This window comes from Lampris incognitus, chromosome 3, assembly GCF_029633865.1.
Source record: "Lampris incognitus isolate fLamInc1 chromosome 3, fLamInc1.hap2, whole genome shotgun sequence".
Lineage (NCBI taxonomy): Eukaryota > Metazoa > Chordata > Actinopteri > Lampriformes > Lampridae > Lampris > Lampris incognitus.
In genome coordinates this window covers 70,756,531-70,783,345 of record NC_079213.1, presented here as the reverse complement: position 1 = coordinate 70,783,345, position 26,815 = coordinate 70,756,531, and the positions used below count along the sequence as shown (strand labels likewise).

The window sequence follows — 26,815 nt, the reverse complement described above, 5'->3', positions numbered from 1 at the left end:
GGTTTGCACACAGCACACCGGATAGTCATGTGACCGTAGACTGCACACGCTTCACTGCCTAAACAGAGACTGATTGGTCATCTCTTAATTATGGGCGTAGATGTGCAGACTACACACAAACAGACGTTCACACACACATATTTTATTATTTAATTAAATCACAGCCTTTTGTGGTTATATAATTGCACAGGCTGACATCGTGATTGCGATTAGATTTATCATGCAGCACTAATCAGGATTATTTAAAATGACGCAAAACAGTGTTTGAACACTAAGTTAGAACCAGCAGACTATCCACAGGAAGACACTGTATTCACACTACACTGTATTCACACTACACTATATTCACACTACATATTCACACCAAGCACTTGAATCAAGCGGTCCAGCCTGATCATATGAATGATGTATTGTGCTCCAGTTTACTTCAGTCACACAATAACATCCAATAATGCCCCTCTAATTGGATCTGTGCTGGTTCCAGCCCCCTTTGCCTCCATCCTCTCCCTTTCTTGTTCAGAGTCATGTTCACCTGTTTGTTTACATTGTGGAGTAAGTATTTAACAAATCAATTTTACTGCTGGGCTGGCTATCAGATATTACATGCGTATAGGCTATAATGAAAAAAATAATTGACGAGTAGTCTAGAAGAAAATTATAAAATTTACATGTTTATTTTACCCACTTACAGTCAAAGTTGATAACCATTTTTCTAAACACTTTAGAGAAATTTAGTGTAAACTTCTCTAAACGTTTGTGCACCGAGTCTGACTAGTTAAACCTGTGAAATAGTCAGACCTGCAGCAGGAATCTAGCCTTGAAACCCCGAGGTTAACAAAAAAGCTAGTGCATTTAGCTAGTTCACAGCACACAGCATGTAAGCATGACAAAGCACCTGCTCACTGCTCTTGATGTTTCTGCCTCTTCACCACTGTGCCCATCTCACCTGCAGACCGCTTAAATAACTCAGCTATCTTAGCACCCTTTGCAGCGTCAGCCAGCAAAGCCTTTTTCTTTTTTTTGGCACGCCTTCTCTGCACCACTGGCCATGGGTTTTCTCTTTCTAGCCATGTTTCAGCAACGAGGGCTAGATCATTTTACCGATACCAGACACAAACTGCCGGAGTGCTAGACACTTTCAGTTGTGATGGCAACTGCTACCTGCTATTACAGATTGCATCAGCCATGGCACTGCAGCTAAAATTACCTATTGAATATATAATGCTGGGGTTGAGGAAAAAAAGACAGGCCCTCACAAGACCGGCCCACCCGAAAAATTCCTGAACTTCCCGATGGCCTGTCCACGCCTGTCGCAAATGTGTGTGCGTTCTTACAGTGATGGTCTCCTCGTTGTTGGCAAGGACACAACGCTGTCTCTCCAGGTCTCTCTCCTTCTCTCTCAGCAGCAGCTGCAGCCGACGTGTCTCCTCCTCCTTCTCCTCAACGCAGCGGAACTTCTCATCCACTGCCCGCTACCGACAGGGTGACACAGACATCAATTATTGCCATAGCTGACAACACTCAAATGAGGTGCACATGCTAAAACAACCTTCCTGATATCACAGGGTGTTCAATCAAAGGACACACAGCACAACCTTAGGGCTGAATCAAATGGCCAATGTTCTTATACTGAAATCAGACTTTTGGGAGCTGCTGTATTAGAGCGCTAGTGAGTGGGTAGGTTTGTTTGTGCCGTCTACCTCTAGTGCTCTGTCTCTGTCCTTGATGCGCTGCCGGAGTTTTTGAAGTAGAGAGTCCTTCTTCTCCTTTGGATCATGCTGCTGCTCCAGCAACTCAGAGTAGTCCTGGTAGAGAAGTGGAGTGGGTCAGTGTGTGTGCAAGCTTTGAGTGAGTTTGTCAGTATCTGCAGGTGTGGGCATTTATGTGTGTTTGAATGAGAGCATGTGCCTTTGTGCATTTCATTAACAAGTCCTATGAATACCTGCAAGTGATTAATAGTAGTTAAGGGGCCATAACTAAATCCCCCAGATGTGTATGTGAGAGTTTTTGTGCACATGTGTGTGGTTGCATATAGGCTTGAATGTTGGTGTGTATACAATGTGTGTGTGTGTGTGTGTGTGTGTGTGTGTGTGTGTGTGTGTGTGTGTGTGTGTGTGTGTCTGACCTGCACCAGCTGTTCTTTGGTCTGCAGTGAGCTTCTCAGCTCTCTGATTGTCTTCTGTCTCTCCTCTTCCTCTCTTTCTCTCTCTCCCTCCCTTTCCCTATGATGCTCCTCTCGCTCCTGCAGAGCAGATCTAGCCTTCTCAAGAGCTAGCTGTAGCTCCTGAACAAGACATGTCAGAGTTATGACTGACCACCAGAGCCATGACCATTATAGCACACCTTTAGCCTTGTCATGTGAGCCACTAACAGGCTTTCTTTACATACATAACTATATATATATATATAACCAGCCACAGAATCTGCGCTCAGCTTTGCAATACTAATTCAACTATAAGTACACTTGATCCCCAAATGTGCATGGATATTAAAGTTTTAAGGAAGATATGGATCTTATTTTAAGCATATACATCCAGAAGTGTGCTGCACTAGTGCTGCACGGGTGCTGCACAGCGGCTGCCCACTGCTCCAAGCTACACAGCTAGGATGGGTTAAATGCAGAGAGGAATTTCCCCACGGGGATTAATAAAGAATCTAAAAAAAAAGACCAAAAAAAAAAACAATCAAAAAAGTGTGACTATATTGTGGAATATGTTAAAAGGTTGGAATTCAAATTCAAACCCTTCAAAGTGGTCGTTCAGGATGTCTGCAAACTGCTGCTGAAGTATAATGTGCCCCAATCATTATCGTGAGTCATTGGTAATGGGCAGATAAGTAGGACAAACTCTTGTTATGCATTGAGAGAGAGAGAGAGCGAGAGAGAGAGAGAGAGAGAGAGAGAGAGAGAGAGAGAGAGAGAGAGAGAGAGAGAGAGAGAGAGAGAGAGAGAGAGAGAGAAATGCACACCCACAGTCACACCACCCACTCAATCACCTGGTTGTGTTTCTCCGTCTCCCTTCTATGCTGCAACGCCCCCTCTAGGTCTTTCTCCAGGCGCTTCAGGGCCCGTGTCAGGTCCTCCTGTGTCCTGGTGGCCTGGCGCTGAGCCCTCTGGCCAGCCTGCAGCTCCAGCTGAGTCTGGAAGAGAGAGGCCTGGAGACCCAGCACCTCACCTTGACCCCGGATGGTCTCTGCCCCAGACATCTGCCAACCCCCGGAAGGGTGGGAAGGGAGAAAGGATGAGGGGATGGGGACCAGAGTGATGTAGGAGGGCAGTGGGAGGTGGAGAGGAGCCAGAAAAGACAAAAAGAGATAAAGTATACTTAGTGTTAGGGAGTGAGAAAAAATGATGGGGTGTGAGAGTAAGAACGAGAAGGGGGGGGTGGAAAAAAGGGAGGAAACGAGTTGATTGAAGAGAGGTTGACAGTGGAGGTTTGTGTACCTTTAGATGTGCATCTTTCTGACAATTAATGATATTAATTACTAACTGTACAAACTGACAAAAAGAAATAGTTTTCCATCCCTGGGGAAAAAAAGAATCTGTTCTTAATTGGCCTGGCTGAGTGAATGAAGTTGAAGTGTAAGTGGAAAGGTTAAGAAAATAAAAAATATAACCTCACTCTGGAGAGAGGGGAGTCCTGCACATTCATTAAATTTGCACTGTTCAAGCTGGTACATATTAGAAAGGTTATTTCACAGTAGTAGAATCTCACAAAAAAGAAAATGGTCTCGTTTCAGAATGATTAAGACCCAGTGTTGAGGGCCCACCTGCAGCTGCTGCAGCTGGTTTCTGTTGGCAAGCTCTTTGAGAGAACACAGCATCTTATTCTGCTTTTCAATCACCCTGTACAACTCCGCAGTCTGCAACACACACACACACACACAGAAATTAAAAAATGACAGCGATGAACACTGTGCCCTCTTTATGGACATTCTGTCATGGCTTATTTTCTGATCAGTGCCAAGCTCTCCCTGCCACCAATCCCCTCCAACAAAAAATCCCTTTCTTTCACTCTTTCTCCCTATATTCATTCCTTCTTTGCTCTGCCCATCCCTATCTAGCCATTATCTCAAAACCCTTTCTTTTTCAGTCTCTGTCTCTCTCTCTCTCTCGCTATCTCCCTTCCCACAATCATGATTATCTTCCTCCCCTCTCTCTCTCTACTCATGATCTTCCTGCTGACCTCAGTCTCCTTGGAGCCAACAGCGTCACTGAGGTTCTGGACATTGCGTTCCTGTCTCTGAGCCTCTTCTCTGGCCGCCCCCAGATCCAATTCCATCTCTCCAAGACGCACCTGCAGCTTCTAGATCAGCACGCAAGCATATACACATGCACGCATACACACACACACGTATGCACGAGTACACACACACCAGACCAAAAGAGTGTAGTATTCCTTTAGCAACAGCAATTAGAATGTAAAAACATGACACTGTAAAGGAATAACAATAACTTCCAAAAATAAGTGTTGAAGTTATGTGGTTTGACCTGCCGAGATAGACATTAACAATTAGCTGGAAACAGATTGTGTCACAAATTAGCCATTGATTAAAATCTAATGAACTTTCGCGTTCATTAATCAAAATGGCATGTTTAGATAGGTAAAGATGAATGGGTGAATGCCATCAGAGACAAGCAATACCTGGTTTCTGGTTTCACTCTCTCTGATCTTGGCTTGTAGGGAGCAGACCTGGTCCTGAGCCTTCTGTAGTTCACCAACACACTGGCCTGCAGCAGTCTCATACTGACTCAACTGGCCCTGCTGCTCATCAATCAGCTTCTAAGAATCAAACACACGTGCACGCACACGCACACAGAAACAATCCTTTGAGAACATTTACAGTGTTTAATTCCAATCCACTAATGCCATTATTTACATATGAGGCTCAAATAACCTAAGATATGATGTGGCCATTATGCATGTTTTGGTCACTCTGGTCCCTCATAAAGTAATGTGCATATACACACACGCGCACACACATGACTACTCTAAAAGTGAGCAAGTAATTTAAGCAACCATCCTCAGAAGCTTGAATATGTGGCGGGTACAGTGAGAGGGGAAAGTGATGTCAGCCCTCTGCTGGATGACTTCCTGAGGAAGTGTATGTTACCACGACAGTGTGTCATTGACTTCCTTGTTTTTGTTTTCACCGATTTATGTAACGATGTTCCACCACAAGCCTGGCTGGGCTCTATTAATAGTGTGTGCAACCAATTATACAACTATTCTTCAGGAACCCCCCCCCCCTTATCACTGGAGATAGAAGACTTTCTGAGCTCTGCCTGAAACATTATAAGGTGCAGGGAAAAGAATGCGATATTGACAATGTAGATAAAAGTTCAGAATGGATGAAGTTCCAGGAAAAAGTAATGTGAACAGTTTACACTTTGCAGGAACGACTATGTGCTATAGAGAGTCCCTTGAAAAAACTTCAGGTTGGAAACACAATACTCAGACCAGGCAAATTACTGACTATACAAATGAAATGTCCAATAGCTGAGTTTAAGATACTGCTCACTAGTTGTTTTCGCTCGAAGGTGAAGTAGAAAGCAATAGGTGAATTGGCTTCGCTATAAATATCCAAAAGGCATGTATGAGAGGGCCATTCTCCAGTTAATAGGCTGACACAAAGGATTAGACAAGCCTTGTGTCCGTTTACTGTAAGCCTGGGAGGAAAGGCTGGATTCAGACTAATCATTAACATGACAAAGGCAGTTATGAAGCTGGATCAGAGTGATCAGAGCCTTTACACACTGGCACTGTTACCACCCCTGGGAACAGTTTCCATGGCAATGGAAGTGTTGCTAGGATAATGATGTATGTGTGTGTGTGTGTGTGTGGAGGGGTATGCATCCCTTCAAGTAACCCACTGTGTTCATTCCTGTAACAGGCAAAGGAGACAAGTAAAATGGCCCATCCATCAGAAGACACTTGACCTTGTTTCCAATTGCCAGGATGGGCAGGTCTTTTATAGCCTATTTATTGGGAGATAGTGAATAGCATACAAACGGAGAACCAGCGGCCTGTTCTCCTTAGAAATGTGGTAAGGATTTCACTTGGCTAGTACTGCCTCAGTTAAGGCTTGCCATATCTTAACTGCAAGCTTTTGTTTTTAATAACTGCCAGGTTTAGTTAAAAGTACATGAAACCTGTGTTGCATTTGTGATGAGGGCATAAGATTCCAGCTCCAGCAGCTGGCAAGCTACCTGCTGGAAGCGGAAAGGTCCACATTGCACATAGTCATCCATCCACTGCTCCTCCATCTCTGTCAGCTCTGCCTGCAGCTCTTGTTGGGTAGATGGTGTGACTATGTCTGGCACAGGCTGATGGGGGTATAGCACACATTCCACAGCCCCTCCATAGGGGGCCCTAAGTGGAACAAGTAAAGGCAGGGTGAGGCCTTGGTCTACTTTAGTTTTGACGAGAACTGGAATCTTGCTGCCCTCATGGAATTTAACAGGCCTGTACTCCCAGCCCCTCTCTGTGCTCATCGCCAACTCAAGCCCTGAGATAGGGCTTTCACTTGGGGGATTGCCCCATGATGTTTCCCTTCTTGACCGAATCTGTCCTGGATCTTTTTCTTTAGTTGCCCCAATTTCTTGTTCAGCTTCTTCCCTCTCTTTGTAAGTGGCAGAGGTGCACGCCATATCCACAGCAGTGTCGAGGGATTCTATGGATGAGACAAGACTAGGGCTTTTTCTCTCACACAGGGTCATGTCGCTCCCTAGCCCTGTGGAAGAGGACTCAGAGGTAACAGGTGTAAGATCAGACCCTCCAGAGGCTGTGGGAGCATGCTCAGCTCCTATGGCACTGGCTGAGTAGCGAGTGGAGGGTCCACAGGAGGTACTCCTCTGGCCTAACTTGCGAGGCACCTTACATACAGCCTCATAGTCAGAATCAGCCACACGGAGGGCCGCACAACCCCTGCAGCGCCTTAACTTCTGCCCGGCAGGGGAGTCTGATCCCGGGCACTGATGGAGGTGTTGATGAGAATGTTGGTGGTGGGCCTGGGGGTCTAGTGCTGGGTCCTCCTTATCAGCCCAAGCCTCATATACAGAGTACGCCAGATCATCCTGGATCATCTCGGAATATCGAACATCCTGGAGAGCTGAGAGATCCACCACAGGCAAGTCTTCAGACCCCCCCTCGGTCCCAGCTCTGATGCTAGACCCGGAGAGAGTGACGTCGCTGTCTTCTGAGTTGTTCTTGCGGTAGAGGCCGCCGATACACTGTCTCAGTCTGTCTTTTTCTAACAATAACTTGTGCAGGCGCTCCAGAGACAGAGCCTCCACCCGGGCGATCACCGTGTCAAAACGGTACATGCGGTCCAGCATGAAGGTGCACTTGGAGCAGGCGAACTCGCCGCGGCCATCCCGGGTGAGCTCATGGCCCAGGGCGTGGGAGAGCAGGACCTGCAGGTTGAGCTTGGAGGCAGGATGGAAGATCCATCGGCGTTGGTTGCCGCAGAGCTCTCGGGCGCAGATTCTGCACACCTCCTTCATCTTCACCACGTCTAGCATCACGGTGGGGAACCTCCACCCTTCACTTTATAAGACCATCATTAAAAAATAAGCAACACACCTGCACCAGCACGCACTGCTCGGGGTCACATGGTCAGATAGTCAACAAGTAGTACTAAACAAATTAAAAATAAAAAACGAAGGAAAAAAAACGAAGTCAAAATCTTATTCCTTGTGGGGTAACTCTGAATGAATTTGGCAGGTAAAGTGGATTTAAAATGGTTTCTCTCATGCAGAATGAAAATGCTTCAGGGCGACATCCCGTTGACTCTTGGTACAGATGTGGTCCACTGGGCTCAAGTCGACTGTTGAGATAGCCATGACTATGAAACAGAGCCTTTACAGGTGTGTAAGGTAGTCACGAGTAATACGTGAGAAAGGAAACGCGGAGGAGAGGGCTAGTGTTGGCTACCACTGTTCTGAGTCCCAATTCTTACAAAAACGGACCAAAAAAAACCGCTTATGTGATGACAACGTGTTCAATGTGACCACAACATGGGAAACCATCATTTCCGCATAGACTAAGGCTTTGAATGAATCTCGGTCGGCAACTTTTGATTTCCATCTCCGCGACGTCGCCGAATTAGATTCTGTCAGTCTTTATTCGCTGTAAGATTTAAAAAAAAAAAACAACCAACGTCTCGCCGGTGAGTCCTCCGTTGACGTCGCGTCGTTTCCTCCGTTTTCAGACGATGTCAGTCTCTAATGACACTGACAGCATCGGCCAGCTGCTTCACAGCCCCGTTGTAAGCCGACACGAAAGCGGAATTGCGCCCCCCCCCCCAAAAAAAGAAGAAACGATAAAGATGTCTCGAAGGGGCTGTCTTTAAAAACATTCACCGGAGACGGCGTCCCTGACATCCACCCACCATGAGCTGACGGCGGTAATCAGACGCGGGTTTGCGGTGATGTGTGGGGAGACGTCCCTCACTGTTAAGATCGTGCCTCCCGGACGTGAGAGAGATGGAAACGCTGACAAGGGGAGCAGATGCCCCGGAATGTACCATCTCACTGAAAACGGGGGTGAGGTCCCTGCACGGCACTGGGCATCGACTCCGTCTCACTCGCACAACCTTTTTTTCCCCCACTTATGGTACGAGCCTTTTTTTCCGATCAATAATTTATATTCAGGCTTATTTGCGTAACAAACAGCCACAGACAGATTGTGAGCCGAATTCCAACTTCAATTAAACCCTGGTGCGTTTAAATCCGCAGTTAGGTATTTCTCGCTCACGGGACGATTGAGAAACCCTTTGATCAAAACGTAGGCTAGTTAAATATAATGAGTACGTAATAATAATAATAATAATAATAATAATAAGTACGATGATGGTGATGATGATGATAATACGAATAATTAATATTCGGTGTATTAAGTTCAGTTTGCAAACATGACACCAAAAGGAGCCATTAAGACCCAAACCAAAATGCATGAATGTAAGGGGGCCAAGGCGGATCATTTCTCTTCCCTGCTATGATCTCCACTGGCAAAACATATTCTCCGAGCAGACTGCCTGTACAAAAATAAAGATACAAATGCAGAAACTTCCATAATGGCAGTGCGATTTTGTATAGGCAACATCCTGGGCTTGAAAGTAAGAAAGCTCTTAACTCTTCCAAAGGCTTCATTAGTTTCACTTTATTGTCTGCTAGATTGGGTTCATTCCTTTCCCGGAGAAAGAATTTCCCAGGGGCACCCAGTCCCTATCTGGCCTTCACAAGCACGTCAGACAAAACGAAGGGGGGGGGGGGGCCTCTTGCCTCCCTGGAATCAGTGAATCACATGATCCTGCGTGCGAGCAGCAGTGCTGAAGAACCACAGCCTTAAAAAAAAAAGAGGAAAAGAAAAAAAAAGAGGTTGTGTCATTTACTGCTCAAGACCCGAACCTTTCCCAGAGACTCAGAAAACACATGAATCATCACCCAGTCTTTCATTATGGCAGCAGGCTTGGTATGTTGTTGATACAATAATGTCGAGATGTGATTTGTTTTCTCCTGGGGTGTGTGCCGGACTCTCCAGGACTCTCACCCTCTCTGCCCTATGACCACATTTGTCACCTAAGAAGCTTTAGGAATTACCCTCTGGAGACACAACATCATAACAGTGATCAACACTAACAGGGTACGTAATCAAAAGCCAATTAATCCTAATCAGAGAGAAGTACCATACACTGCCAACAGATTGCTCCAGTTGTTTATTGCTCCAGTGACAGATATAGCTGATATGTGACAACAAAGACATGATGAAGAAAATGTGTCTCAATTAATTTTGCACGCTCAAATGTTGCTTTACCAAGTAAACATCTAATACCCTCTGTACCAGCACACCACAGCCGCATAAAGTGAGTTACTATGGTTAACGGCCAGACAATGATGTGATTGTAATTATAGCTGGCGTCAGCACAGACACAAAGGCTACACTAACATTGCCATATGTGTGGGACGACGCTCCTCTGACCCTGATGATCAGGCCTGCTCGATGTGATGCCAGCTACTGGGAAGAGAGCAGCAAGTTTTAATATTAGTTTGCAACACAGACCAAGGTGATTTGAGAGCGCAGCGATATTCCTCTTGGTAGGGCAAACTGTTAAATGTATCCCATCCATATGGCCCTGGATAAGTTTGCACAAAGGATCCATTCTATGTGACAATAGCAGAATCATAGTATTCAAAGGGCGAGGGGATCTGAGCAGAGGAGAACTGAAAGAAGAGTGAAATATGTATGTGTGTGTGTGTGTGTGAGAGAGAGAGAGAGAGAGAGAGAGAGAGAGAGAGAGAGAGAGAGAGAGAGAGAGAGAGAGAGAGAGAGAGAGAGAGAGAGCAAGTGCCTGTGTATAAGTTTGTGCATGCTCATGTGAGCAGCAAACATGTGCAGTGTGCATTCTTCTTCTTCTTCCTCCTTCTCTTCCTTTGGCTGCTCCCGTTAGGGGTCGCCACAGCTATTCATCCTTTTCCATCCCTTCCTGTCCTCTGCATCTTCCTCTGTCACGCAACCACCTGCATGTCTCACCACATCCATAAACCTCCTCTTTGGCCTTGCTCCTTTCCTCTTGCCGTTGGGTGCTTGTGCATGCTCATGTGAGCAGCAACCATTTGAAGTAATTCCCAGAAATAGCCACTAAGTGGCACTGTCTATTTATTTTTCTTTGGTCGAGGAAGGCAGCTAAAATTGAAGGTTTGAGATGGTGCACAGCTTCAAAATCAAACATGGTTTCAGAGACCCTGTATGTTTCAGTTCAGCAACAATAGTGTGAAACGATTCAAAAAGGAGATACACATCATACACTTGCTGTACTGGTTCCAACAGTTGGTATTACTACTAAAATACTACACCCAAACTGATACCAATGTGTAGCACGGCGCTGGTATGGGTGTGTGGAGAGAGGTCACATTCATATAGAGTGTTAAGGGAATGACATTGTTTTTGTTACTCTGACCTGCATTTCTGTCTGGATGCGTTGTTTCTCCTGACTCATGTCACTCTGCAGGAACTGTGGGGACAGAATTATTGGAAATCAATCCCAGAAATGAAATGCAAAAACAAAAAACAACAACACAAAACTGCTTTGTTGTTGATTTTTGACATCTCTCTAAAAATCTGGTAAGACAAGGGAGGAACATTCAATGTTCTCTTTAACAAGGGGTTATCATCCCCTTTCATTCCTTACTCAAACCACATCCTGGTCTGATGTTTGTTAGTAGCTGCTCTGAACCCAAAATAGCAACCGTTACTGCTGTATCAGCTAACAGGAATATTAATGAAAGCCATGAACTAAAAAAAGAAAAATAATCTTCCATTGCCCTTAGTTACATTTAAGTTTGCGGCAGATTTATCTCCATTCGACAAGGCGGGAAAATAAATCCTCAGTGAAACACAATCAAATGTCAGGTCTGGAAGCTGAATTATGACAGTACAGCAAGTAGCTGCCAGTTGTACAAGAGAAATACAAATAAATATAAAACAACAGGCACTGTGTCAGTGATGAAATATGTGTTTTCATCTTTATGTAGGTGTGCAGTCCTCTGCCAAGGTTCCCCTGACCCACATGTGTTTATAAATACAATCAGATATCTGAACCATTTGGCCTGTCTGGGGCTAGTGCCAGTGCCCTTAAAATGGGGGCCAGGGTGGAGAGATAAAGGGATGTGGGCAACCAGTTTAGAAAGCAGCCCGTGACTCAGGGATGGGATGTGGCTACAGTAGAGTCAGGCCTCACGTGTCTGGATCCATTTCAAAACACTGACCCTCACAGATCCTGACCAGCTGTCATCTCCTGTAGTCATGCCATATCTCTGGACATGTGTGTGATTTAAGAGGAGTTTAGTTTAGTTTAGTCAGTTTAGTTTGGTTTAAATTTAAGTTTAAGTTTAGTTCATTTAGCAGATTAAACAGTATATAAAAGTACGTCTTTATGCATGCTCAATAATCCAAATAAGGAAGTAAAGAGGGAATGACCATCCCTGAACCGAGGGGGGGCTAAGAATACATCTGTCTCCATCTTACAATGCTGATTGCAACCATTCCTCAGTTCTCTGTGAACAGTACACATGGCCATTGTAACTCTAATTAATGCGCACAGCAATTTGCATATGAAACTGATCGTTGTTTTCGGTCGTTATGCAACCATATTGTTTATAAGGGTGGGGATACCTGCGGTCAGCTGAGACTGATGAGGTCACTTAGATGAGTGATGAAACGATTCTCTCTCAATAAAAATTGTGTCCAGATGAACTGATTCAACTTTCTGGGATATATTAGAATACATTTATAGTGCTTGTGCATGCCAAAAATACCAAGAGGCCAAGAAAGCTTATTTAGTGTTTAGTGAACATTCACATTTAGTATTTACTAATTATTTATTAATTTGGTAGAGAATTTGATTTGTTAAAAAAAAATTACCTTGGATTCCCTTTCTTTCTTCTGGAGGGAGGCGGAGAGGTCATGGACTTTAACCTCCAGCTCCTCAACCAGGAGGCTGAGTGAATTATTTTGCTGCGTTAACGCCTCAATTACCCTGAAAAAGAGAAATGAGGCAGAAAGCGAGAGAGAAACAAACATAGTTAGAGGCCGTTAAAGTCTCTGCTGATATTGTTTCATGAATAAAGACTGAGAGTCATTTAAGTTTTGAATCCAAGTCTACGATGAGGGCATTTGCAGTATATAGGGCATTGCTACAACACTTTGTCCCCCACACTGAGAATAGGTCAAACCGACAAGGTCAGCAGAAGCGCATGCCAGATCTCATGTAAATCTTAGTGTCAACACAAGCATCTGTGCCAACACCACTGCCACCATCCTGTGAATAGCACACATGTCATCAGCGCCCTACATGACCCCTGTATCACCAACCAACCGTTGACTGTAGGACGTCTTTGAGGAACAAAAGAATATCACGAAAGTATTTCAAATGCATTATATACTCAGTCAGCAAGCCCATAAACAATACTAGTGTGCTACAGATGGAGAGACAGGGAATACTTTGGCACAGGAAGTGACTTAGGCATGTATTGCTACAATCCTCTCATACCAGTCGAACCAATCATATTCCATGTGACCTCACTGTAAAGCCCAATGTTAACACCCGCCAAAGTTTAAGGTTTATATTTCAAACTAGATTTAAAGAAACAATATGGTAATTGAGCCACTTTCCATATCCATACACATAATTTATCATGGGGGAATTTACTTCCATGACTGTTATTTATTCTATCGCTACAACCTATCTGTCTCTTACTACCACTAGTCATTGTGTCAAGTTAAATGTTTTGCTTGCAGATCTTTCCTCTCCTAGTCACCTTTCTTTATCAGCCAGGGTTTGCTGATCGAGCCTTTCCAGGGAGTTTTCACACTCCTCCATCTTCACCACCATCTGTCTCTCCAGGGCCAAGCAGCGCTGGGACTCAGAGTCTGCCAGAGACGCCATCTTCTCAGCCTCATCTCGAGCTAGCTGGGCCTCCTAGACACAGCATGAACGGGTGGCCAGGTTTTTATGATTAAGGTTTATCACCAGACCGTGTTGAACTTAGTAAAGCTTCCTTGTACATATGTGATAATAAAAGTAAAGAAATTGACATATAAAGCATGTCAGTTAGTGAGCACTTGGAATTTGTTCCTATTTATTTGTGTGTTTGCATGTTGTGGATGCATGTGTCCATTTACAGAGTGTTTGTGCAAGTATATAGTTGCACTTGTATACTGTGTGTATTCATGTTCTTGCAGTTGCTGGTGCGTGTGTGTCTAGATGTTTGTTTGGAAGTTTGCTTGGTGGTTTTTTCTAGATGTTTGTTTGCTTTTACCTCTTGCAGGAGCTCGACTTTGGTCTCTAGGATTTCTTGCATGTGGCTGATCTCATCCTGCCGCTCTGCCAAACGGCGCTGCAGCTCTGCTTCATTCTGATTGGACAGGCTCTCTGCCGTTGACCTATCGGAGCGCAGGGTTGTGTTAAGATTGGTTTTAGGTCAAATAGAAAAAAAAAACTTGGTTTGAGAAAATGTCATGTGGTTGTAAGTCTTGAAATGAGAGAATTTGAATGATGTGATTTTTACAACAGGAGAACAAGGCTCATTAGTACTTGCTCATGTGTATAAGTACAAAAAATATAATGTATGCACATTATCAGATCTATGCAATTACCCAGCTGCATCTTTGGATGCTCTCAAAGTGATCTCTAGAAACTCAAAGGTTACTGAATAATGCATGCATGCGATAAAAGGCTGACTGTAGTGACAAATGGTTTTTATTTCTGTTCCCACCAAACAATAAACACACTTTATTTATTTATGCCAAGTCACTTAGACAGACACATCCTGGGGCACGGTATCATCGACAGCACATCTATTTCTGGTGTTTGAGTGATACTGATACCAAAACCAAGTCATACAACAGTCAAAATGAGATAATACACTTGGCTCACAGCTTCCTATGTAAAAAAGCTTTGCATTTCACATTGATAACATGACATTCAATTTAAAATCCACAACATTTAATGCTTTTGTTTACATATGGATATTTGATTTGCAATGTGGATATTTGATTTGCAATGCAAGTTAACAGAGTTAAGAGTTTAAAAGGCAGTCCTCCAACTTATCTTCATTCCATTAAAGTGAGTTTGAAGTCATTCTGGTAAAGGGACTCTGTTGCGGCAGAGTTTTGAACTGTGCTGGGAATATCAGAAACTTACGAGCGCATAACTTTGAAAACTGACCATAGTTTGCAACACGCTTTCCTGTTTACAATCGTGTTAATATGAAATGCCTTTCACAGATTCCTCTTAGCCTGTCATTGTAAAAAACAAAGCAAAAAAACACACACACACACACACACACACACAAATAAATAACAAAACCCTCAGAAAGGATTTGCTTTCCACCCTCTAGAGAAAAGAAAGAGGAATCCAGAGAGAATCTGCTCTTGACACCCCCCGTGAATAAAGGTAGAGGTTACTACGGTAAAAAGGAGCCCTGTCATGGAGCCACACTCGGCACTCCAGTAACAGCCAATCTAAACAGCCAAGCACGGGGCTCAGACTCAAGAGAGCGGAGCTGCTCTGACAGCTTTCCCTTTTCACATCTAGCAGCCAGGCTCCGCTAAAAACTCTCATGATAAACACTGACTGAGGAGTTTATTTATAGAACAAGGTAGAGGGGCAGGGAGAGATGGCGAGAGAGAGAGAGAGAGAGAGAGAGAGAGAGAGAGAGAGAGAGAGAGAGAGAGAGAGAGAGAGAGAGAGAGAGAGAGAGAGAGAGAGAGAGAGAGAGAGAAAGAGAGAGAGAGTCAGGAACCAGGAGAAGCAAAGTGTCTGCTCAGCACTGACATGTTCCCAACCACAGGCAACCACAGTGTTCAAATTTCTGCTCTTTTCCATTATGTTGACAGTGTGCTAGACTGACTAACTGAGCTTATTAATGTCACTACACACTATGCGTTAAGAGAGATGGTTTGTTCCATGAATCCATTACAATTATAATTGATCAAATAATGCACCGACAGCTAGGTACACTAATAACAGGGAGAAATTAATTGTTATATGCTTTGACTCCATAAGACAGTAATTGTAAACTTGGGTCATTTTCATTCCGCAGAAGCTGAGGATAAAATTTAGGGTGCAAATAAATAAATAAATCAAGTTGACCTCATGCAGCACTGTGTCAGTGGGTACAACCTTTAGCATGGGTGGGGGAAAAAAATGAACGAATCTGACACGAATTTATAGGGGGGCTGATCTAGAGCGGGTGCACCATGCGGTTTAAGAGACTCGTATACTGAGAGACAGGCAGCTGCCTAACAGACAGGTGCTGTGGCTCAAATAGAGCACATCTCAGCACATCAACCCCCATCCCCACCCCTCACTCTCTGCTCTCTCTCTCTCTGTACCTTCATTGCTTCATGGCAACTCCAGCTATGTAAAATGAAACTCCAGGCAGCCCCCCCACCCCCGGTCTTTCCCATTCTCTCACCTCCACCCCCCCTCCCCCGCGCTCCCTCTCTTCATCTCCTCACCCTTCTACCTTGTTCATATGCTATCCCTCAAACTCTCACTTTGCCCTCTTCAAAAGCGTTTCAGTCCTGACACCACACATGACATTTCACAGGGCACACACAGGCTGCATTGGGATTGTTTAAGTGATTCGATGGGGCAGTGGTGGTAGTGTGTGGAGAGACAGACAGGCAGGCTCGGCTGCATGGACCTAAGAGTGATAAACACACTAATGGTGAACAGTCGGGGATTGGTTTTGCTGTACTTGGTTTCATTTCCCAGTAGGCACCACCCACAGATCTGTGTGATTCAAGTGGCTTAATATTTGAAACCATTTTTCAGTATATTTTACGAAAGACCGGAGCTTACTGGAGTGACAAACAACGTATTTATGATGTGTCGACGACATTTTAGAGTGTGGAGCTATGTATTAACTGTGGCGGTTAACGGTGTGGGAAGTTAAAAACTCACAGGGCTTTGTCCAGAAGCTGCTGTTTGTCCTCATGTTCTTTTTTCAGACTCTCCACTTCAACCTTCAGCTCTATGTTCTGGAAAAGACAAAGACATTTATTACACCATGCAGCAATAGACCACGGATAGGGTGAATTTTACTTAATGATACCTCTGTTTGATAGTTCATCAATCTGTGAAAACCCTGTGCAGTTTTAAGTCAAACTTGTAAAAAAAGATTTAATTCAAATTCAAAATGGCTTTATTGGCATGATGTAACACTGTATATATATAAATAAAATATCACATGCCATTTTAACTATAGTTTCTCATATTGATTCATTTATTTCATGCAATACAGCATATCTCCTTCATCCTGCAAAAACTCATGTTGTTTTTGTCATCTATCTTTGCATCTGCGGTACTGCGTTTGCATATGGCAATGTAGTCCTACTCTACAACACAAAATGAATGCTACCAAAATCTCACGTGCCGAAGTCTATCTCCGGGTGCACAGTGGAGCTATAAATAGTAGGGAGGGATACGAGCACCTGCTGGATATGTCTGTCCCCTAACCCCCCATGTAACCATCCACCTCTTGCTTAACATCACAAGCCCTTCTCTTTGCACACAGCAACACAACCACTTTTAACTTTTGGCCCTCCACTAAGGCAGCAATAAACTGGTTTGAAGTGCCTGTCAGTCTGCTCACATGTGGTTGTTGGAGTGCTGCAGCAATGTGCGTTTCTGCACAGTCCACTGCATGCAGCTGAAATCACAGCTCTGTTCTGTACTAAACTCTATGGATTAACATGTATAGTAGGCCCAATTATTGATATACAAACTTGTAGAGATATAAATCCAGCTAAGTTTAGCTGCTTACAATATAAGCATAAGCACATCAGCACAATGCGTGCGTGCATGGACGAAACCATGTAAGGCCTGGGGGTTCTCCGGCTAACATAATGTGGGTCACTGGTTCTGTGATTTCTGATAGAGAAAAGAGGTCAACCAGATTAGACTAGTTAGGGCTATCGTCCTCTTAGTAGTCATGTGGCTCTGTAGTTGGGCGCTACATGAAGGATTTTCTTTTTTTTTTACGTGGCCTCAGCCAACTAGAATCACTCAAATGAAGAAAACCCTTCGTCTCAACTTTGAGGTGCAAACATGCTATTTTCTGACAAGCATCGCATACTTCACATAATGACAACTTTCTACTGTGGCTTGAAAAAAATAAACAATCCACCAACAGACTGATATCCTGCATGACCTTTTTCTAAAATGAGTCTATAATTGGTTGATTATTTGCCTATTTCAAGACCAAAACCTGCACGATAAACTACACGAATCCCGACAAGATAGCACAGCATTTGAATCAGTTGAATAAGTTCTAATTTAATCTAAATCCCAAATGCTTTTGTAACACGAGTATCAAAATAATTGCATTTGAGGCAATGACACGACCGATGTGAAACGTTATGAAGTGCTGAAATGTTCCCAGACATTAACTGCAGTCCATTAAAACACAGATGCTGTTTGAGGTTCAAACAATCTACATGACTTGCACATAGTTCAGTATTCAAAAATTCAAAGCAAAGTGAGGTTAACAGAATACAGCACCTCTATCGAATTAAACTAGTGGAGAATCTCTCTTTATCAAAAAGAAAGCAAGTATATTGTTGTAGACTGACAATATTTTCACAATACAACAATGCACTTATACACAAATTCTGCTTCCTACGTAAGGATGAGAAGCAGAAGCGATTTAGCGCTTACACATACTGTGCTCAGGGGACTCCGACAGAGATATAATGCATTACACTGCAACTGAAATTGCCATTACAGAGTTTCTTCACTAGTGTGAGACAGCAGGTGTTTATATTTAAAGGGCAAATGAGTTAACAGACGGATGGTTTTTCCTGTTTAATGACGCAGTAGGTACGATCAGTTATTCACCTCAGAGAATTCCCTCTGATGTGCCGTACCAAATGCTACACCATTTACACTCTATCAGTCTCAGTATAGTCAGGTCAGATGAAATGAGGCTGTTACATTGATCTGTGAGAGATCTTATCTTCTGACTATGAATAATGACCACTGCACAAATACCAGGACAGAAATATTGTAAGTTCTTTGCAAAGGTAGGAACCAAACTATTGTCTAGCAAGAATTTAAAGATAGTGACATTGATATAATGGAAAGAATATTATGTCTGACAGCTGAATAACCCAGCAGGGCTGGCGCCATAAAGTCACATATTTATCTTTGTGGTAATTGTCTTAGGATGAGTGTGCATTCAGGTCAGGACGGTAAAAGGAAATGTCTCTGACACTGAGGTATTTCACCAGAGGTACCTTGATTGACCGTGTCGGTAGGATTTACTGGGCTCTGATTGGCTAGCTTACCCTGCCAGCAGCTGTTATGCTGTCACCTTTGTCTCCTCACACAGTCTGCACTAGTCTCTGTCGAATTACTTCAGCCAACAAATGCTGAATTTATCTCAGCCTCAGTTCATAATGAAAGATATAGTAAAGTAAAGTAAAACGTCTTCCCGTGTCCAACTGTGCATATTACTGTACATACTATATTCCATACAAACTGAGCATTATACTGAGCATTATACTATTATTATACTATTAAGACTATAAACTCAGTGCACTCTGATGCTTTTTTTGTGTAATTGCAAAATATTATAATTTCTGGTGGAACATCATGAGCACTTTTGTGCACTGAGGCCCGTTATTTGTTGACTGTTTGACCGACAATTTGTGTGAACTCTGAGACAGGTCTGAGACCCGCTGTCAGAACGTTTTACCTTCAAATACAAACCTGCAGCCTCAATCAGCAACAAGCACCAGGAGTCCTGCACGTAGCATCTCAAGTAAACAAGCTCATATTCTTCACAAGCGATGCATTGAGGGTACAGCATATGATGCAACATTCAAAGTTCTGAATATTTTTCATGCCCCAGTACCATTGGGCTTCTCTATATTTTTGAAGAATACCACTCTGATCTGGTGAGTGTTAACAATTTTGCACAATTATTCCTATTTTTCTCTCTCACTACTTTTTTGTTTGTATCGTGTGCGCGAACACACACACACACACACACACACACACACACACACACACACACACACACACACGCTGTAGTATAAATGCAATCTCTTGCTGAATTTCTCCCTCACCCTCTTGTGCACATCATTGCTGCTCTCCTCGTACTTCTGCTGGATCCTCTCTTCCAGGAAGTAGATCCTCAGCTTCAGGCTGAAGTTCTCCTTCTTCAGGTCGTTCAGGTGCTGCGAGATAGTGCGGTAACCACGAAAACCACAGTTAGACATGGTGACAGGGAAGTCTTTCGCAGGGGGCATCACCGCCCCCCATTCAGCAGTGCATAGCAGATGAAACAGGGCTGAAGAAAAATAATTATTCTAATTTATTCTATCGATACAAAACACAAAGATAAAACGATTCCTGTGCTGTCACACAACAACATCAACACTCAAGAGCATAGTGACAGTCGGTACTCAAGAGTTAGAATGTGCCGTGGGTGGGGGGTCTGCGGTGGTATGACAGAAGTAAAGGATCATGGGGGCCGGGGTGGGTGGGGGTGGTGTCAGTGGGGTTGTTTTTTTTTTACCACTAGGAAGTCATGCCAAGAATCTGAAGCAGTAGAGCGAGAGAGAGAGTGTGGTAGATTGATCACAGACACTAGCGCTGAGCCGATACAGACGACTTCCTGCTCGGAAAACTCACCCGTCACACGTGAGCGAGAGACAAGTAACATATTGGAATGAATCTTTCTGAACACATAGTATTATATGTTAATATACGTTCCTTTACTGTGCAATTACTACAGAGGCCTTCTATCTTCTCATTTGCACCACCTTTCACTTGATCATTATTTTATGAATGTTACTGAATGTTTTTCACATTCATCTCTTCACCGTATCATCTTATATGCTCATGAGTTGTTTTTCCTTTCAAATCCTCTCTTGTTGATTGTGGAGCACATTTTAAACTGACTTTTTATTGCATTTTTTTTCTCCTGCTTGTGGTTGTTTTAATTTGCCTGTTTCCAATGTCAAGCACTTTAAGCTGCATTTCAAGTATGAAAGGTGCTACATAAACAAAATCTATTATTATTTCTATTGTTCTTATCATCATTATTATTAATAAAGGAAAGATGCCAGCGCCAACTTATCTCACTGAGGTGCTCGGTGCCTATGGGACAACTGTTGTTGGCAAGGTTTCTTCTATGTGAGTCTTCCCAGAGTGAACTGTCGCCGGGCTGGGCGTGACAGCTGTTCTACCCTCACAGTACACAGACAGACAGGGAACAAGAACCACCACATTGAAGGGGGTGGTTGGAGGGCTTGTATACAATACTACTCTCTAGCTCACTCTTCTGGGAAATCATTTAAAGAAAAAAACCTGCACTGTCCTCCCTTGAGTTGGACCATTAAACCTTTATCGAGGTTTTATTTACTCTGAAGGCTTCTTCTTCTTCTTCTGAAGTTTGATCCACTGATTGCGTGAAGAGCAAAAATCGGGCAACTTGGCATGGTCGGGTCCAACATGGCAGATTACTAAACCTGGAGGGTATTTGTTTGTAAACATCCGAGAGCTTTGACGGGATGGGACCGTGTGCAACCATGGGGTGGTGCTGAAGTGTAGTCCCTTCAACCCCATTCACCTGAGCTCACGGAAACTCAACCCCCTAACTCCTGGGGAAGAGCAGCGACCCAAAGCTATTCATAGAGGCTGCCCCCCCTCCAGCTGTCACTGAGGACTGCTGAGCGAGAAAATGGTGATCGCACGAGTGGGGCTGACCCGTGCAAAGGAGGAAGGAGTGGGAAAGGCCAGAAGATGACAAAAAAAACCATGAGTACGTGGAGGAGCATGCATATGGTTGTATCTTACGAAGAACGGATTGTACACAACATCTCAAACTTCGTTTCAACATTTTACTGACTTAAAGCGGGGCACCATTACACGTTACATCCACATATCTAACGGTATATCAACACCGAGCTTCCGGACGCCGACTCCGGTAACTGTTCTTCTACGGTTACAGAACTTACACCCTGAACACCATAACAAGCTCGCCGCCTAGTGGATTCTTCAGTAATAACCCATACCATTACAACAGGATCTGAGCAGGTAAGTATTTATCATTAGGAAATAACAGTATAAATGCTAGGATACCACATCTGTTATATTTAGTTTTCACATTTTCACAAACGCGCGCACGCACAAGAAAATATGGAAACATGCAAACACACCAACACAGACACACACACAGTCGTACACAACAGGCGAATTTCAAAGTAAATTGCACTTGCACTTTTCCACTTCCACTCAGCAAAACTGCCAATGCGTCAGCTAAACTGTGTGTATCAGTGGATCTCAATCTGGTCCTTGGACGGGCCCAGTACAGCTGATTTCCTATCCTGCCAGCCAGTTTATTACGTCCATCTGTTGTGTTGGGTATTCCAGCTATCTCATCGGGGGCTGTGTTCGAAAGTACATACTAGCATACTATTCAGAATGCCATAGTATGTAAGCGTTTTTGGTATGCTCAAAACCATCGTATGCATTGATAGTATGGGAAATGTACCTGGATGTCATACTACACCCAGAGAAACATTGCTGTATGCAAACACTAGACACTATCCTGGCACGAGTATCCCGCAGTACACTGCAATACTTCAAGACAACAACCATCAGTGGTGGAGGGTGGTTCAAACCTAACTGGCAGACTGAGGGAACCATATAGATTAAGTAGTATCTTTTACTACGCTAAACAGCGAGTGGGTAATATCAATGATTATTTTGACATTTTAAAAAAAGATGCCAGTCACCACACCCGTAATAGGTTATATGCAATGTCTTGTCAGCAACATGCAAAAGGCTGAAAGGAAGTGACATAGTGTTATGATTAGTATGTCCAAAAAGCCATTGTACTTTTCACTCACATAATAATAGTATGCTGCAAGATTTTTTTTTTAAATTTTGAAATACTTTATTAGTCCCCGTGGGGAAATTATGCTCTGCATTTAACCCATCCTAGCTGTGTAGCTTAGGAGCAGTGGGCAGCCGGGGACCAACTCCAGTTCGTCTTGCCATGCCTCGATCAGGGGCACAGACAGGAGTATTAACCCTAACATGCATGTTTTTTTTTCAATTACAATTCAATTGGACTACGGAGCCAGGATGGACCAAACAATACACCAGAACCAACACTCTGACACAATATCTCCTTTTTGAAAGAACAACGCTCCCTTTTAATGGAAAGTTGTAAAGAAAAATAAACATAAAAATAAAAAAATATATATAAAACACAATTATTACCCAGATAATTGAAAAAAATTATAATTGAAATTGAATAATAAGAATAATGAACAATAATAATTAGATAGCCCCCAGTGAACACATGTAGTATGTAGTATACAGTCAGGGAGATTTTAGACTTGGCACAACAGGTACATGTAACTAACCAATCAAAATGCAATAGGCTACATTGTCTTGTAACATTACTAGATGTAGGCTACTGACTTATACACACTCAACACAGCCCTCAATACACACTGACAGCCTTTAGACCCCCGTTAAGGGACTACGACTGGAAGACTACTGAATACATTATCATAAGCTATTTTTCAAGCACTAATGACAGAGAAAGGAAATAGACTAAAAATATATTGTTTGTGACAGTGCTGGATAAATATCTCGATTTGACAGAGCTGGAAAACTAACCGACCGCAAGGACCTGTCCAACAATCAATCAGGAAAAAAAAATATTTGGTTGTCATATTCTTTGGGACATATGTACGAGGGAAGCTGATGATTGAAGAGAACATGCACGCATGAATACAAGCACGCACAAACATAAAAAACCCAAACACGCAAGCACACGCTTATGCAAACATACACATGTACGTACATACATACACAAGCATACATAGTGATTATTTGCTGGCCTGAGCCAATGAGTAAGTTAATTAGAACTGTGTCATCTGTGACAATATTAAAAATCCATCTGGCTTGACAGAATTAGATTGAACATACCGACCACAATGGCCTGTCCAGAGGTTATGCAGTGAGAGAGTTGACTCAATTTATCATAACACAATGTGCCTGTAAAACGAAATCATCTTAATACTCTGGGACTTTTCCAGCGTCAGCGCATAATCCAAAATGGGGGGGAGTAAAAAGAAAAAGAGCCATTGGAACATTTCCCCACGATTTAGCCGCTTTAAATTGTACCCCACTGCTTCTTATTATGTGGTCGTTTACTTGGACCCCTGGTTATTAGAATCAGAAGGGATTAAACTCACAGTTAAATATCAGGGTACCAGGGAGCACCCACATCTCACAGATGATTTCCAGGACTGCTGGCTCGGGCCAGTACCGTCCCCATCCCCTTCATTTGCATGTCCCATAGACTCTTGTTATGTTGTCATGGTAGCCAGGGCGGAACACAGTCATAACAGTTTACTGTAAGCCCCACCTACTGTTTCATCCAGATGTCAGGAAAGATTTGATGAACAACATTATGGCAGGGAGGGACGCAGAAGTTTGTGTGTTTTCGTGCATGTGTGTGTGTGTGTGTGTGTTTGTGTGCATGTGTGTGTGGGGGGAGAGCAAGAGAAGGAGAGTGGGAGAGAGATGTGTGCACTGGGAGTCTCCCTATTACCAGTAATAGGAGCTCCTTGATGCCAGTTATCCAGACATTTTCCAGTCTTGCAGTCTGGCAGTGCCAAGTCCTAATGCTACGCTCTTGGTGATTCATTTATTCGGATTGTGTCGGCTGTAATGCTAGGACAACGCGGAAAGTAGGTGTGGATATTTGTTAGTATTCACTGAGCTAACTGAGTGATCAAGAGTCCTACACTAAAAATATGTTTTGCAAATGGTTGAGGAAAGTGACAGAAACAGGAATTTACCGAGCACATGAATCCCAGCCCGCTGGGAGTCGTCTCATTATGGCTTACTACATTAACATTTTAAAAATGGTCTAAGTCAGCTAAAGTACTACGCTTTGAGACGGTTCATTTTTATCATTGTATTTCTCAGACTGTGATAAGTAGCATATTGAGTAGCCAATTGAGTGTTGACGTGGTGGACGGATTTGAGTAGGAACAACAAAAACTGACCCCGCTCAATTTTGCACTCTTGCTCCGCTAGTCGTGTTTATTTTGCAAGATGAAATCATTAGGACACACATGGCAGTAAAAAGATAGCACAGTCATCACCCTTCTAACTCATAGCAGGTTAAAGATTAAGCACGATGACTTCTGGGTGCACTGTGACAAGCTACTTGAGCGGGAAGGAACCTGCGCAGATCACACTTCTTATACAGTGGTAGTGACTTAATAGGGTTGAGACTTAAAGGAAATGACAAAATGGGAGCCACGTTAAGTCAGACCGCAAACGGAATCCCAATAGAATTAGTTGAGGTTCACTGCAAACGGTCATCATTACCACTACATCAGTAACCACTAAACACCATAGTTTCTGCAACAGACGCTGCAGTTGCAGAAAAGGTTTTATATATTTTTTTGCCCACAGAATAGATCAACGGCGGAAAGGGTGGTCACATGCGCTACTGTTCTCACGCTGTTAACAAAAACACAAGCTAAACACATCAAGTTACTTTTAACAAGCATGAAACGTGCTACGTCCTGGAGGCCATTGTGTGAGGAATCATTGCTTTTCGCCCGACAAGGCCCTGAATGATGTGTTTCATTTGTGCTGGCATTCAGAGATAGCGCAGATCTTTATTTGAGTCTTGTGCATTAGCAGAATAAATCAAACAAGTAAAAAAAAAAAACTCTAATACCCTCTTTGCAGCATTCTCCTTGAGTGTAACAGGGCTGCGTTGAAAGTTTTGTTGATAAACTGGAATGAAATGTCATGTTACAGAATGAAGCATAGAGAGAAAAGTGAAAATATTCTTTCATTTACCATATACTTTTATTCTAGCACAACATATATACGTGAGTAGTTTTGAGATTTTTAGCAAGAAATAATTCTTAATAAATATTCGCTCATGATTAAATATTTGTGCCTACCTGTAATAACAACTATATTCTTATATAAATGCAAAAAATTTTTCATTTTGATGCAACAAAGCATTACCATCCATTCTCGTGTTTATGTAGGATGTAAACCATTTCAGTGTAGGCTAAACACCCCCTATTAATGTCTTGATGCATGCTCAATAATCCAACGTTTATTGACGTATCTGTCAATAAACGTTGTATCCAGATGAACTGATTCAACCTCCTTTGATTCCCGATCAATCCACTGACCCTGCACCATCATATCTGTCACTCAGGGGGCTCAACTTTCAACGCAACCTTCACAATTAAAGCCGATGTTGGTGGTTTTGGCTGGTATAACTTAGCAAAAAGATTTTTTTACAGAATGTAAATGAAAACTCTTTGAAGGAGTAAAAGCAATTATACAGTAGATCTCTCAATTTCACAGTTTTCACAGACACTAGACTTAAAGGGTGACAGAGGATATCTGAATATATGTTTTATTTTCCCCCTTCTTGCTTTCTCTTGCTCTCCATCCTTCTCTCCATTCTCTCATTTCCAGATGTGGGGGCAGCACAGGGTGCCAGCAGTATGTGTGCAGTATCTGGGGTGATGCGATGGCGGTTTAAACTGAAGGGCAGACTGGTAGGGGGCCTCTCTCCTCACCAGTGCCAGCCTCCAATCAGCCTTTTGGTTGAGACGATACCCATGAAATCGTTTGGTATGGCAGATGCTCGATGGCTTTCCACGCTGTCGGCCAACCTCGGTGCGGTCAAAAAACAAAAACACAGACACGCACGCACTCCATTACAGGCCTCATGGCATGCTGGTGTCATGGCTCCACACCATTACAAAAACAGCCCCACTCGAGCAAATCAACACTGGTAACGTAACACATAAAGCAAACAAGTGACACACACACACATCCCAATTAACCCTCTGCTGCCTCTCTGCATCTCCACAAACACATAAACTGATACTTGAACCCAAGACAATAACATTAAACACTCACAAAAGGAAATGATCATGCATCTACTGAAAAGTGCATCAAACTCATACACTTAATTGTTTGTGTGTGTGTGTAATTTAACCAAGACGGGGGTCATGGCAAGTATCTTGAACGCAGCCTGTGGCTGCAGTTTTTGGAGGGAAAGTTTGGGTCACACGACAGCGCTTCGTGAAAACTTGGCTGGCCTCTGTGTTTACAAGAAGGCAACTTTGTGTTTCCATGGTTATTTAATCCCTGTGTACCATTGTTTTGCTTTAAATAGGCCAATTGAGAGAAATATGCAAGAAACAAAACAGCATTTCTGCACATC

General features: G+C 43.2%; 2 protein-coding genes and 1 long non-coding RNA gene across 3 annotated transcripts in view; 1 reads left to right on the top strand and 2 right to left on the bottom strand.

Annotated features, from left to right (window-relative positions):
- Positions 1-8,436, bottom strand: part of pde4dip (phosphodiesterase 4D interacting protein) — a 48,300-nt gene extending 39,864 nt beyond the window's left edge. The window contains 8 exon segments of the mRNA XM_056276788.1: positions 1,335-1,472; positions 1,701-1,805; positions 2,126-2,284; positions 2,995-3,204; positions 3,769-3,861; positions 4,185-4,304; positions 4,644-4,781; positions 6,209-8,436. Of these exon segments, the coding sequence (XP_056132763.1) occupies positions 1,335-1,472; positions 1,701-1,805; positions 2,126-2,284; positions 2,995-3,204; positions 3,769-3,861; positions 4,185-4,304; positions 4,644-4,781; positions 6,209-7,522 (2,277 nt within the window). The 5' untranslated portion in view covers positions 7,523-8,436.
- Positions 8,437-9,155: 719 nt separating this feature from the next.
- The window catches only part of LOC130109415 (myomegalin-like), a 29,486-nt gene continuing 11,826 nt past the window's right edge, over positions 9,156-26,815 (bottom strand). Inside the window, exons 4-10 of the mRNA XM_056276309.1 lie at positions 19,638-19,748; positions 16,471-16,547; positions 13,820-13,943; positions 13,319-13,479; positions 12,423-12,537; positions 10,960-11,013; positions 9,156-9,345 (exon numbers count right to left, since the gene is read on the bottom strand). Coding sequence (XP_056132284.1) covers positions 9,238-9,345; positions 10,960-11,013; positions 12,423-12,537; positions 13,319-13,479; positions 13,820-13,943; positions 16,471-16,547; positions 19,638-19,748 — 750 coding nt within the window. The 3' untranslated portion in view covers positions 9,156-9,237. The remainder of the gene's footprint in view (positions 9,346-10,959; positions 11,014-12,422; positions 12,538-13,318; positions 13,480-13,819; positions 13,944-16,470; positions 16,548-19,637; positions 19,749-26,815) is intronic.
- On the top strand, positions 9,458-13,849 carry LOC130109416 (uncharacterized). Its single transcript, XR_008810000.1, has 3 exons — positions 9,458-9,644; positions 13,405-13,506; positions 13,829-13,849. It is a non-coding gene; the product is annotated as an uncharacterized LOC130109416 (long non-coding RNA).